General features: G+C 40.3%; 1 protein-coding gene across 8 annotated transcripts in view; it reads right to left on the bottom strand.

Moving 5' to 3' along the window:
• Positions 1–240: 240 nt before the first annotated feature.
• The window catches only part of BMPR1B (bone morphogenetic protein receptor type 1B), a 228708-nt gene continuing 215285 nt past the window's right edge, over positions 241–13663 (bottom strand). For all 8 annotated transcript variants that reach the window (XM_088836221.1, XM_088836218.1, XM_088836219.1 and 5 more), the window contains 3 exons: positions 9049–9224; positions 5642–5772; positions 241–4125 (listed from right to left, as the gene is read on the bottom strand). In XM_088836221.1, the coding sequence (XP_088692347.1) occupies positions 4000–4125; positions 5642–5772; positions 9049–9224 (433 nt within the window). In that variant the 3' untranslated portion in view covers positions 241–3999. The remainder of the gene's footprint in view (positions 4126–5641; positions 5773–9048; positions 9225–13663) is intronic.

Below are 13663 nucleotides of genomic sequence, written 5' to 3' on the forward strand. Positions count from 1 at the left end.
GGGGCTCAGGTTCGCACGCCGGCTGTCTGGTGGCCCAGCGGCCACACCCCTGTCACCAGCCACAGTCAGCCTTCTCCATCTCAACGGGGCCCTCGGCATTGCCTGTAAGCATCTGCCTGAGACCTTGTCACCAATGTTCCTACCTTTCCTCTCACTCTCAACAGATGATTGTGCCTCCTAATCACAGACAAAATTGGAGCCATCAGACCTCTCATCCTGCTCTCCTGCCACCATGGCACACACTTACCTGCATCGCTGTCCACGGCTGCCTCTCCTGCCTCTTACAACGTGGCATTTTTAGAGACAGAACACAGGCACAACTATAAGACAACAGACGTGTTCTTTCCAAGGGGAGAATGAAACCATTTTATTAGGGGGAATGTTAAAACAAAGCCATATACAATTTGCAACAAATACAATCGTTTGTTCCCTAGTTCTGAATAATTACAGTATATACAAATTCAGTAAGGCACTGGTTCCCCAAAAGAACACAAATGAGTCTTCTTTTGAAACAGACAACAAAATCCCTTATATAGTCTAACTTTTCTGCAAAAAATATGGCATTTTTGTTTGTTTGTTTGTTTTACAAAAGGAATCATAAGTGCTAACTTCTGATGCCTTCTTTCCTTTCCACGGCTATGTGACTAGGTTTTCTAAGGAGCTATAACTACAGAATTATTCAAGTTTAAAAAACTGTACTTCTTTCAGTGCCTTTCCACCTGCCAACAAAGAAGAACAGACCAACAACACAAAACACTGTCACTCCTAATGAATATGCACGACTCCAGAAACGTGAAAGTCGATCATTACTCAGTACTTGCTCTACCCAACTACGCAGCAATTGAAACGTGTCGAAGAATTCCCTGTAAATAAAATCTTAGCATATTTTATAACAAGTTTTGTTTTGAGAATAAAGAGAATGGTCACTAGTGTCTTTCAAGCAGCGCGTTTGAGGAGGTCAGAGACCTGTCTCCTCATACACAATGTTCATAGCACTGCTGCCTGTGATGCAACAATCTACACCCTTTTATAAATAAATATTATGCTTCACTTAGTACTTTATCATCCATAATATTTTACTCTCTAATCCACATAATGGAGTTGTGCCAGACTCCAAACTGAACATAATATTTATATATACACATATTTATATAATATACACACACACACATAAACTATAAACTCAAATATCTTAGCATACAAAACTTATATTAGCTAACAAGTAATATTTTAGGATTTCTTTGCAGGGAAAAGGTTAGAAGAAAATTTTAGTCTGTGAAATTGTCCTGAAAGTAAGCAATCATCTACATTATTTCCAGGTCCCCACTATTCTATTGAGAGACAAAACAAAAAAATAAAATTCACTTCTGAGCTACCAGAAATTTAAAAATCAAAATTAATTATTTGGAAGTGAGTAGGTAGTCTCTTTAAGAACAACTTAATATTTCCTAAGTGAGGTGGATTTTGGTAAGACAGGAAAAAAAATCTATTCATAAATAAATTCTTATATCATTAAAACACAACAGTAACTAACGTGTCTTTTTAAGTATACCAGGAATAACTTTTAAATGTCCATAGTGAGTATACCAGGTTGGGAATTAGAAAGTAAGCTATCCATTTTTCCAAAGCAACCAAACAAATTCTATGAAAGAAATCTGGACACTATCTTAATTTGTTCCCATTTTTCATAGGAACCAACACCTCCCTAGAAATCTAGTTTACCTTCAAATCATCACCTGTCCACAGTATATTCTGATTTGAAGTTATCCATGTATAAGAACTTATTAAAAATAAAACCACATCGTTACCTAAGCGCTAAGCCCAAACATCACCTAAATTTAGGGGAAATCAAGAAATAAAAACATGTCCCCACTTAACTGACATAAATGTTTACTTATTTGTTTTTCAGATGATCTGATTAGAGGCACTGAAATCTCTCTCCTAGGCTCAGATGATTATCACACTTAGCTTTAGCCACATACTCCTTCTAAGCAATCACAAAGAATATCTGACCTAAGAAAAGGAAACATTTACACTATTATTCAGGTTATCTTAATATCAGTAAAAGCAGCATTCTAATCATAATTATATTTGGAAACAGCTGTTTTTAATCTTTGAAAAAGCAGAAACTTTTTTTCATATTCAAGGATTAAGAAAATATTGTTACAAAGGAGTTGTGGTTTGAAGCACTGGGAGTGAGTGCTGAACACAGAACACTGCTTCTCCCGGACGGTAGGCACAGCTCACAGGCGGTCTCTGCCTTCGGATGTTTCTGGAGGAACCAGTCACCAGCTGCAAGCTCACTTCAGAAGTGAGGAAAATATTTTCTCATTTTTCGTGCAGCTGTCACATTTCCAAAAACCCTCCATCCTTCAGCCACCAAGTGGGAAAATGAAAATGTGTGATAAAACACTGCCCCCTGGAGTATTCTGGAAAGAACAGAATTGCTGTCTTTTGGAGGATTTTTTAAGGGCAAAGAAGAGGGGCTTCCTGGTTCTTTGCTAAACACGACAGAATTCTAAGAAGCAAAAGAAAACCACAGTCAGGAAGTAAAGGAATAAGGCTGAGAGGGATGTGTACAACTGTACCCTTTGTTATGCTCCCGTTGCTAGGGAATACTGGCCCTTTCGATGATTCGACTCCTGCTGCCCAAAAGTTTTTATGCCTACGTAACTGAATAGTGGAGAGATGTTCTGCACAAGTGCCGCGGGGAAGAAAACAATAATAAATTAAAAAGTGAGTTGAACGTCATGAAAATAAAAATAAACTGAGACAGCACTCCTAAGATGTGCCGCTGTCACCTAAGACTTACAACCTCCATCTGGATCTATTCTAGAATAAGTCACGACAGCCATATCTTGTGGTCTCCAGTAGCATTCCTCTGCTGTTCCATTTGGAGGTTATATTCACCTAATTTAAAATTAAAATTAGTTCAATTAACCTGATATGTTTCGTCTCTTCTAAACTCAGACAGAGAAAAGGCAGATGATAACTGAAAGGAACCATCTTTGTACACAGTAAGTCGTGCACACCTTTCCCCTCATGCGCCCAAGGTCTCTTCCGCATACCTAAGACACAAGCCATGTGTACCTCTCACTGCCTGCCTTTTTCACACCATCTTCTTACAGCACAAGAGCAAATTATTTCTATTTTAAAGCGCCTTGTCTTCGACACAACTGACAGCCGCTTTACTTAATATTGATCCTTTCATTTGGAGTGAAAAAGCATGCAGGGGTTCAACTTCCTCCACACACAAAAAAGCTGTGTCTGTGTTTAATGAAAGAAAAAACCTAACAGAAATACAAAGTGGTTCTGAAGAACAGTGTCAACCTTTACTTCTAGTGGAGTCACGTACAGCCTCTGAAGCTGCAGGAGGTCATGAGTGGGAGTCCCCAGAGGGGGTCCCATACAGGCGGTGCCGGTACCCGGGTGCACTCACACTGCTGCGGCGGCCCCAGCGCAGGGCTGGCCAGAGTCGTCTGAGGAAGAAGGGGCACGCCGGGGCCTTTTAAGATGAGCTCCGTTCAGTTCTCCAGCTTCAATGATTGTCTTTTGGTTGGTCGAGTGCAACAACATTTTACCAATGGAAACACATATTTTAATTTACCTTCCAGCAGAGTTTCTGGGAAGAAATTTAGTTGTTATTCTTTAAACTAAAATAGTATAAACCTTGAAACATTTACATTTTTATTTTGGCAAAATTATCTTTTGAGAAACAAAAAGGCAATCCCAAAATACCAGGCTTTCTTAGAAAGCAACATGCATCATATCTTGAACAAATTACCCAGGCAGTTTCTCCCTCCTACAGACAGACACGAGGAATCCGTGCTTCTGGAAACTTCTGTTTGTCCAGGCTTCTCCCTGAGAGGTAAGAATACACCCTCTGGGGAGCAGGAGGATGTTCGAGGCTTGGACTGTGGATGCTTCTGGAACATCTTTTGCTTTGCCCACAAACAGAAGAATATCTACTGGCTTTGTCCAGAGACACTTATTCTTGCCTCAGAGCTTAATGTCCTGGGACTCTGACATTTTGGCAAGTGTTTTCTTAACCCGCAGGGCTGTCAGTCTTGAGGCAGGATTGTGAGCCCAGCATTCCATCATGAGTTTCCCCATCTGCCTGAGACACTGCAGGAAGGAAAAGGAAACCGGACTTACACTAGAGAAACATAGGATCTGTAAGGCTGGCACTCGATACTGGCTTTTAGTTCTGGGTTTCTGAAATTTGAATGTACTTTTAAAAGATAGTCTTAAAAGCATGTAGGCATAAAATTCCATAAAAATTCCTTTCTCATGTAAATCTTAAAGGACTAAAACAAATTTTCATGTCTTCCTTGTGATAGGAGCAAGCAGGTGGCTTTGCTGATTGTAGAAGAGTGTCTTTGAAGTCAGATTAAACAAATACAAAAAACCCAGGGAGCCTGTATTCCATTGCAGACTCCCAGACTGTCTCTAACACTCGATGAGCTTAAATCTTTTATCTAATTCCATACTAGTCAAACAAACATGGTTATTCCTCAATCATAGCTGTCTGCTACAATAATAGCATCACACTATACCATTTAACAAGATTAATGACCTGTGCACAGCCTCACTACAAGTTTCTCCTGCGTTCTTCTGTGGCACGTCAATTATTGGCCTTCCTGTTAAAAAGCACCATTTCGCTTCATTAGAAATCCTCAGTGAAGGGACTCTGAGCAATATCAATGCCCATAACCATCTTCAAAATAATATAAACTCCAGCATCTTATAAAGCTTTCTGCACAGCTCACTGGGAAACATATGTATTATTTAGCATTTCAGTAACTGGCCACAAAACCAAAGAACGAAAAGTTATTTTTAAATGCAATTAACACTGAAGAATTGGTTTATAAACAGTGTTCTGTCCATTTGTCTGCACTGGCTTGGATACTTTTTTTTTAAGGGATGCTTCAAACTCCTCTCTGAATGTGGCACTCCTCTGAGTGCCACCAGACACTCCAGGTCTGTGGGGTCTAGAGGTTCATAGGGCAGATGGAAAAGGGGTGAGCAAAGAGCAGAAGCGGGCAGGAGAGGCAAGGCTGGCCGGCTCACTTCCCGCTGCTGGGCAGCTCCTCCCAGACCTGTGTAGGTTTCACCAGGACGCACCCAGCGCCCAACTGAGTGTGGGTTTGTTCCCACAGCATCACGTCATCCTTATGAAGGAAGATCCACAGCACAGTCAGGCATCTCACCTAGGTCACTCTGTACCACTTCTGTGTACAGAAGGCGTTCTTCATACGCCTACCTCTTCTCTCATTAAATGAGACAATGCTGTATGTGAGTGTCACGGAGAAAATTCATGATGTTTTACACACGCACATTGGGAGAAATAACAGCCTCTGTGCAAGTGTCAGGACATCACCAATAAATGAAATCATGTTATCAGTTATGTCGGCTAAACACTGACCCATTCAATGTATTTTGGAAGCAGCAAAATCAAACAGGAGAAAGGAACAGATAATGTAACATACTGTACTTATCTCCATATAAATTGCTGCCATGACACACCTTTACCGTCCCAACAGAGAAGACAAATTCCTTCAATAAATATTTGGAATTTTGGCAAAAGGAGAAAAGTCTGTTTTGACACTGGTCATGGCCACGCAGTGACCTCCAACCTTACCTCGTCGCTGCTCCACCGGTTGGGGAAGGAGGGCCGCAGCTTCTTGATACATACGATCTCTCTCATGTCCTCGTAAGAGGGGTCACTGGGCACCAGGTCATGATAGGGGAGCTGGTATTCTTCCACTATACCTGAAAATATGAAGATGAAATAAAAGTCTAACAAACTGTTCTCAGAGGAAATGTCTATCAGCACCAAAGACAAGTTCAGGTTGAAAACAGCAAAAAAAAAAAAAAAAAAAGCCACAAACACAAAACCCCACCAACCTTGGAAAAAATGGGCCCAAATGACACAATTTTTAAAAAATGAATAAAAAGCACACAGAAACATTATTTTACACCTTCAAGCCTTTTTTTTCCTAACTTCCAAAAGCTAAGTAAACAAACATCTCAAATTTACTTCTGATTTTATAAAGGCTCTTGTACTCTGTGCCAAAATTTTAAAAATCTATATAAATCTTGTGTAAATTTGGCAGACACACCCCAAACTCATTCTGCACAATATGTAACTATTTCTATTACTGCAATATGAGATTATGAATCTCATAATAAATTTGGCAGTGTATCCTACTTGAACAAAATGTCAGATGTACATTTTCTTCTGCTTAATCATCAGAATGTATTCTTGCACACTGAAACTTAGAATACTATATTCCAGGTGGCACGAGTAGTAAAGAATCTGCCTGCCAATGCAGGAGACATAAGAGATGTGGGTTTGATCCCTGGGTTGGGAAGATCCCCTGGAGAAGGGCATGGCAACCCACTCCAGTATTCTGGCCTAGAAAATCTCATGAACAGAGGAGCCTGGTGGGCTATAGTCCATGGGGGTCACAGAGCTGGACACAACTCAGTGACTAATACTTTATTATGTCCTTTCTTGTAAACTCAAACCCATTTATAATCATGAAGGACCAGAAGGTTCAAAAGTTTTCTCGGATCACTCCAACTCACCATTTCTGTCCCCTGCTGAGATTATAGATCAAAAATATATATATTATCTACATTACTAATTCCTTCTGCTGTGTGTCATCTCCACATAAGATAATGAAAGCAAAGGTCTCCTGGAGAGGAGACGCTCATTTCATGCCCGTTCTTCCTCCCTTCCTAATTCTCAAGATGATGGTTCTAGAAATCTTGAGAGCAAGAATGATATTGATCTCATTCATCTCAGATTTTCCTCAGTGCCTAATGCTGGTGCCTTACCTGGCTGGACTGATGCATGGTGGTGGGGTAGGTGTATAGGCCACCTCAGACACAGAGCCAACCACACAAAATTATCAATTCAAAGGAGTCTGTCTGCACTCGACACCTTACTCCTCTCTCCTTATCACGCAATAACATTATCGAAACTTTCCACAACTGCTGCCTTTGTGTCTGAAACTTCACAACTTTCTCTTTTCTCCCAAAGTCTGAAAGACCTATACCTGGATGTGTTTGCTTCACCCAAAAGTATCTGGACTAGAAAGATAAACCCCCAAATTTCCAATATCTTCATAAAGGAGAGTGTTAGAGAATAGAATCTCTGTGCTTTTCTCCTCTAGAAGAGCAAAGAAACTAATCTGCTGAGAGTCTATGATCTGCAAGGCATGAATAGTATATGTTATAATTTATCTTATTAGGTTCTCAAAACTATGTTTATAAGATAGCACTATACAGATGAGTAAAGTTGATTTTGAAGGATTAAGTAACTTGCCTGATGCCATACAGTTTGTCTTAGGCAGAGCTGGGTCTTTCTGACAAATATACATCAATCTCATATGGAGATAAGGGAACATGTTAGTACCTCTCCAACCCCCACAGGCAAAGATAGCCCTAGAAAAGCAACTAACACTCCGCTGTCTACATACGGTTGGCTTATTTCCTAAGTAGAGAATCACGGCTCCTGTATTCCTGCCCACAAGCTTTCAAATAAAGGCTTCTTGTAGCCCTATTCACTTTAGATGTTCAGGAAAACACAATTAGAAAAGTAATCTATACTCCACTACTCCTTTAACTTCTGTAAACCTATCTTAATAAAAAAATAAGTGTAAGCATATTATTCAAAAATAGACTCGTTTACTCTTAATAAAGCATGAAATCATAATTAAGAAAGGAGATTTATAAAATATCTGTTTAGGAAACGTGTCCTACATTCACTTTCCTTTTGGCCTAAAGACGTCTCTTATTTCAGAGGGAAAGTTTTCTATTTTAAACTGCTTACAAGAGGCACAGAGTTCCCAGAGTGATTAAAGGCGTCATTGAAGATGACCTTTCTATGAAAGTATGAATACCCGTTGATCTACTGCTTCTCCTTCATATTTAAATATGACTCTAAATGTAAGTTAAGTCTTTACCAACCAAAATGAAAATTAAAAATAATAGCTAGCGTGTACTGAGTGCTGTTTATATGCCAGGCAGTTTTAATTCTTTTTTACAATCATTGAAACCTCACAACAACCATCTGAGGTAGATACAATCATTCACGTCCTTCTGACAATAGAAAAACACAAACAAAGAAAAATTTAGTAACGCATCAAAGGTTCACAAATAATTGACAGGTCCGAGAAGAAAAATCGCTGTACTAGTTAAGTGCCTGCTGCACTATCAGATCCCTGGATAAGCTCAAATTTTCGTGAAAGTGAGGAGCCAGCCATCATGAGGAAGGGCAGCAATGTCACTTTCTGAACCAGCACAACCCAAAGTAGAGGCGTAATCAGGGCACTTGATACTGAAGAGCCTGCAACTCAGCTCCTCACCTAAAAGATGTTCAAATCTACCTAAGAGCAAATTACGCAGCAGTAAACAAAACACGACAAAAATATTACCTCTGAATATTTAAAAAAAACCTTTCCTTAGCTTTACTAAGGAATCCTTATGTTTATAGAAAAGTTATCATGAACAATAATGACATTCTTATGCTTAATTTCCTTTTGATACAAACTGATGTTTTCAAACTGGTTTATGAGGATGTATCATAGAAATTCAAGAATTAGGGGCTTAAACAATGGGTGTCCCCCCCAACAGTGACGTGTCTCCCTTCATCTGTACAGAGGAAGCCACAGGGAAGGGGGCACTGATGTTCGGGGTGAGGCCAGAAGCTGGAAGGGGTAGGAAAGGGGGTTTGACTTGATGGAGTAACTGCTGGAGGAAAAGCTCAAGAGAGAAAGGAGACAATATAGATGGTAGAAGGGGATGAGCTCTGAAAAGGCAAGAGGAAGCTGACAGTGCACCTGAAACAGACTCAGCAGTAGCAGCAGGTGGAGGGAAGGTGGCGAAGACAGTTCTAAGATGTTAATACCATGATTTGGGAGGACCATGATCGCATCAACAGAAATAAAGGGGAAAATCAAATCAAATCTGACAATAACTCTGATTTCTGACCAGAAAGAAAGGACTTGCAGCGGCTCCAGCAGTGTCACTGTCACTTACCTCCTGATACACATCTCCGAGCGACCTCCCAAAGGATGAGTCCAAAACTGTACATGTCGGCCATGATGTAAGACTGAAAGTGATTTCTGTTCAAGCTCTCATCCAACACTTCTGGAGGCATGTAGCGCTTGGTGCCAACTCGAGTGTTGGGTGGTATGTCAACTTCATTCGTGTCACTAAGGAGAAAGTCAGGCAAAGCGCTATCAGCTTTGAAGAGGACCAATGCATGACAGGTCAGGGGATTCCTAATCGGTGCTTTAGTGAAAGGTGAGAAAGGATATCCATTCAGGGCGTAACATTTCCCTAAAAAATATTTGCCAAAATTTTGATATTCACAGGTCAAAACCCAACAAAGATGACAATTAGAATGAAGCTACAACATATAATATAGCACAGCTACAAGACCAATGTAAACTCTAAATTATTGCTATCAATAAATGCCTATTCAATGCCAACATTACCGTCCTTCCCTTCATATATTAGTAGCTTTGCCCTTAAAACTGGCAGGTACACTCGTGAATTTGGTTTATTTGAGACAGTATTTCTTAAGCCAAGTGTTGGGAGGCTTTTGCAGCTACAGACAAGAAGGGACAGGAGGAGAGGATCAGCGAAGATTTGCAAAGGTTTTACTTTGATAAGCAGAGACCTATAAAAAGGATTTCTACTATTATTTCACAAACCAAACAACATGTATTTTTTTAATAAAAAGGAAAATAACTGAATATACTATCTTCAGCTTCCAGACGATTTCACAACATGATCTATTATTATTATTCTGCACAGACAGGGAGAAAATTCCTGATGGAAGGACAGTCATCTGCAGACTGGCATGTGGGAACCACGGCCTCAGTGCAGTGAGCTGGAGCCAGAGCTGTGAACCCACTTTGCAAAGCTGCCAAACTATGATTGCTTGAGAAGCTGACAGTTAACGAGAGGAGACAAGTAACATCACTGCCAGCACAACGCTAAGCATGCAGCACAAGTTCAACAAGTCCCACAGCTTAAAAGAAACTAGTGGAAATAAGGAGCAATGAACCCCTGTTTTGATGGATGAATCAACTGCAAAACAGAAAAGATTAACAAAAAAAGAAAAGCTCAGGATTAAACTGAACTCTCTAGAAAATCTGTGATAAACCTTCATTTCCCTTGATTCCCAAGAGTTTTTCTTTTTCTTTTCATCAGACTCCACTCACTCTCAAGTAATGGTATGTTTGTTCTTTTTCTTCAATGCAGAAAACAGCTGCACATATCAAACACCATATTCATCACATTGCATCACAGACAACAGCAAATTTAGCAAAGCACAAGCTGGAATCAAGACTGCTGGGAGAAATATCAGCAACCTGAGATATGCAGATGATACCATTCTAATGGCAGAAAGTGAAGAGGAAATAAAGAGCCTCTTGATGAGGGTGAGAGGGGAGAGTGAAAAAGCTGGCTTGAAATTCAACAGTCAAAAAAACTACGATCATAGCATCCATTCTATCATTTCACGGCAAATAGAGGAGGAACAATGGGAGCAGTGACAGAGTTTATTTTCCTGGGCTCCAAAATCACTGCACAGGGTGACTGCAGCCATGAAATTAAAAGATGCTTGCTCCCTGGAAGAAAATCTATGATAAACCTAGACAGCATATTAAAAAGCAGAGACATCATTTTGCCAACAAAGGTCTGTAAAGTCAAAGCAGTAGTCATGGATAGATGTGAGAGGTGGGCCATAAAGAAGACTGAGCGCCAAAAAACTGATGCTTTCAAATCGTGGTATGGAAGAAGACTCTTGAGAGTCCCTTGGACTGCAAGGAGATCAAACCAGTCCATCCTAAAGGAAATCAGTCCTGAATATTCATTGGAAGGACTGATGCTGAAGCGCTAATACTTGGCCACTTGATGCAAAGGGCAGACTTAAGGAAAAGACCCTGGAGCTGGGAAAGATTAAAGGCAGAAGGAGAAAGTGGTGGCAGAGGATGAGATGGTTGGATGGCATCACCAACTCAATGGCCATGAGTCTGAGCAAACTCTGGGAGACAGGGGAGGGGATCCCAGGGTGCTTCAGTCCATGAGGCCGCAAAGAGTTGGACAGGACTGAGTGACTAAACAACACCACCAACAAAGTGGCTTTTGGGAAAGAAACAAAATACAACTTGGGGTCGGATCTTACTGCCTCAATCTCTATATTCAAGAACATAAAACATACAGTGTCACTGGGAAAATCTAAAGGGTGGCAGTTATTCCTCTGTAGATTGCATAACTGTTAACATTTACTAAAGCTGATAAATATAAAGCTTCATTCTTACAACCACTTAAAATGCACTTCCATCTAAAATTCTTCAGCTAAAGCTATTTCACCAGATGTGTCACTAGGATACTCATTAGGCCTCTCAAGATCTTTTAAAAGCAACAACTCTGAAGAAGCCTATTTTCCTAAAATAAAGTTAAAGGAAAATTTTTAATGAAGAAAAAAGTTCATACTCCTTTCCATCAGCAAATGTAGGTCTCAGTGCTCTAGGCTTTTATTAAGACTAGAAAGAGTATAAAATATGAATCACAGTATTTATCAGCAGGACACAATAGAAAAATGTCACCTGAGTACCTAAATAGTACATAGTAAGGAAGAAACACAAGAGAGAAGAGGTCGAATGATAATGCGGGAAAATAACAGAGGTAAAAGATGCCACAAAGTCTCCCCCTCAATTATAAAGCAATTTCTCTCCTCCCCTTCTACCCACCGAAACCGCTCATGTGAACACACAGTGGGTTTTCATTAATGTGTTACCTGTGCGTGTTATAGTTTATAATTTTAAATCATTAGAGGAAAACAGTGCTGGGGTTGGATAGAGGATTCTGGGTTCTATGTAGAGAAATGAGCATGGGGGTTTGCAGATGGAAAGAAGATGGTGAATGGCTTAAATCATCTTCCAGAACATGTTCTGGGAAAGAAAACCAAGAACATTCCCAAAAACATGGGTCCCACAGGTGTACATTTAGGCCAAAGGTATACTCTGACCTCAGCTGGTACCAACTTTAGACAATTCTCTTCCATTCTTATACTTAGTCCTTGATGTTTTAGTTGGATTTGGGAGGTCAAGAAGGGCTAACAATGCATGACAAGGAGACCTCTATGGGAAAACTAAAAGCTAATTGGTACTGGAGGGTAACAGATTTAGGATTTGTGATGGCCAGACTATTTATAGTTCTCCAGACTCTCATTCCCTCAAACATGGAAAAAACATTCAGTCAAGGACTCTGCTTGTCCATCAAATGCTCCAAAGCCAGCTCCTTATTCACACAGTACCCCAGCCACTACTGTCCCTCCCCAACCTTGCACTCTCCATCCTAAGCGTGTCCCCACCAGTACTGGAATAGCTGTCTCCCCTGGGAGAGCTGAACAAATATCTTCCCCTAGAAGAACCTGAATAAATATTCTCCTCTGTGGCATCTCAATGAATATTCATCTTCCAACCAAAGACTGTAAGCTCCTCTGAGCCCTGAATGACATCATAATCATTGGGTTTGTCCCCAAATAGCAGTTCCCCACTCCGTCTCCATTCACCGTGTGTCTTGCACATGGCAGTAGGGAATACACTTTAAATGAAAGAAGAAAAGGTTTTTTAAGAGCAAACTTTGCTATGTATGATTTAAAGAAAAACTTAAAAATCTCTATTATACAGAGGCCATAAAACAAAACATTGCAGCCATAAATTGTATTTTGTTCAGCAAATTTGGACTATCAACCAGTGGCAAAAGCCTTCAGTGCTATATGTTAAAGAACAAACACTTATTATAAGTAATTTCCATCCAACATTATAAAGTATTAGTTTCTCCAAGACACCCAGCTCTGTCCCTTTTCCCTCAGGAGGGTTTTCCTACTTGAAAGTAATTAAACTGCATTTCTCTCCCAGGTATTCAGTCACATCATCTTAGCTGTTTCCAAATAGGGGAAGAGAAAAATGGAACTTATATTCATCTTCAAGGTCACAAAGAGAAATTAAAGCAATTTAGCACTAGGGCAGCAAGAGCAAAGGAAGCAGACGGGACAGGAAGTACAGTCAGAGGGGTTCTTGCCCAGGCCCACCATTAGGACAAGACACAGATCTTTAAGGACAGGTATGAGTACCTAAAGGAAAGGGCCCAGGAAAGAGAAGGAAGCAGATGAGGGCAGGCTGCCTTACCATCCCCTGCTTTCCTTTTCCGTGGAGGATGGGAGGGCCAAGAGATGAGGTTGGCAAGAAAAGATGGATGCGGCACAAGGGGGTGGGGTTGGAAAAAGGAACTTCAAATCCACAAAATAATTCTGTGTGCTGAGATGGCCACAGATACACATGTGTGTGAAAATTATAAAATCACACATAGCAAATATAAATACCAACTCCAGGATACTGGCTACTTCTGGAAGGAAAAGGGGGGATAAAACAGGGAGGAGAATACAAAAGGACTCTCTTTAACAGTGCATTTCTTTAAAAAAAAAAACAAAAACATTTGAATCAGTTCTAATGAGGTGGATGAAACTGGAGCCTATTATACAGAGTGAAGTAAGCCAGAAAGAAAAACACCAATACAGTATACTAACGCATATATATGGAATTTGCTGCTGCTGCTGCTGCTGCTGCTAAGTCAC

Source organism: Moschus berezovskii, chromosome 5 (assembly GCF_049115385.1).
Source record: "Moschus berezovskii isolate FMDL1 chromosome 5, NW_MosBer_1.0, whole genome shotgun sequence".
NCBI classification, from domain to species: domain Eukaryota; kingdom Metazoa; phylum Chordata; class Mammalia; order Artiodactyla; family Moschidae; genus Moschus; species Moschus berezovskii.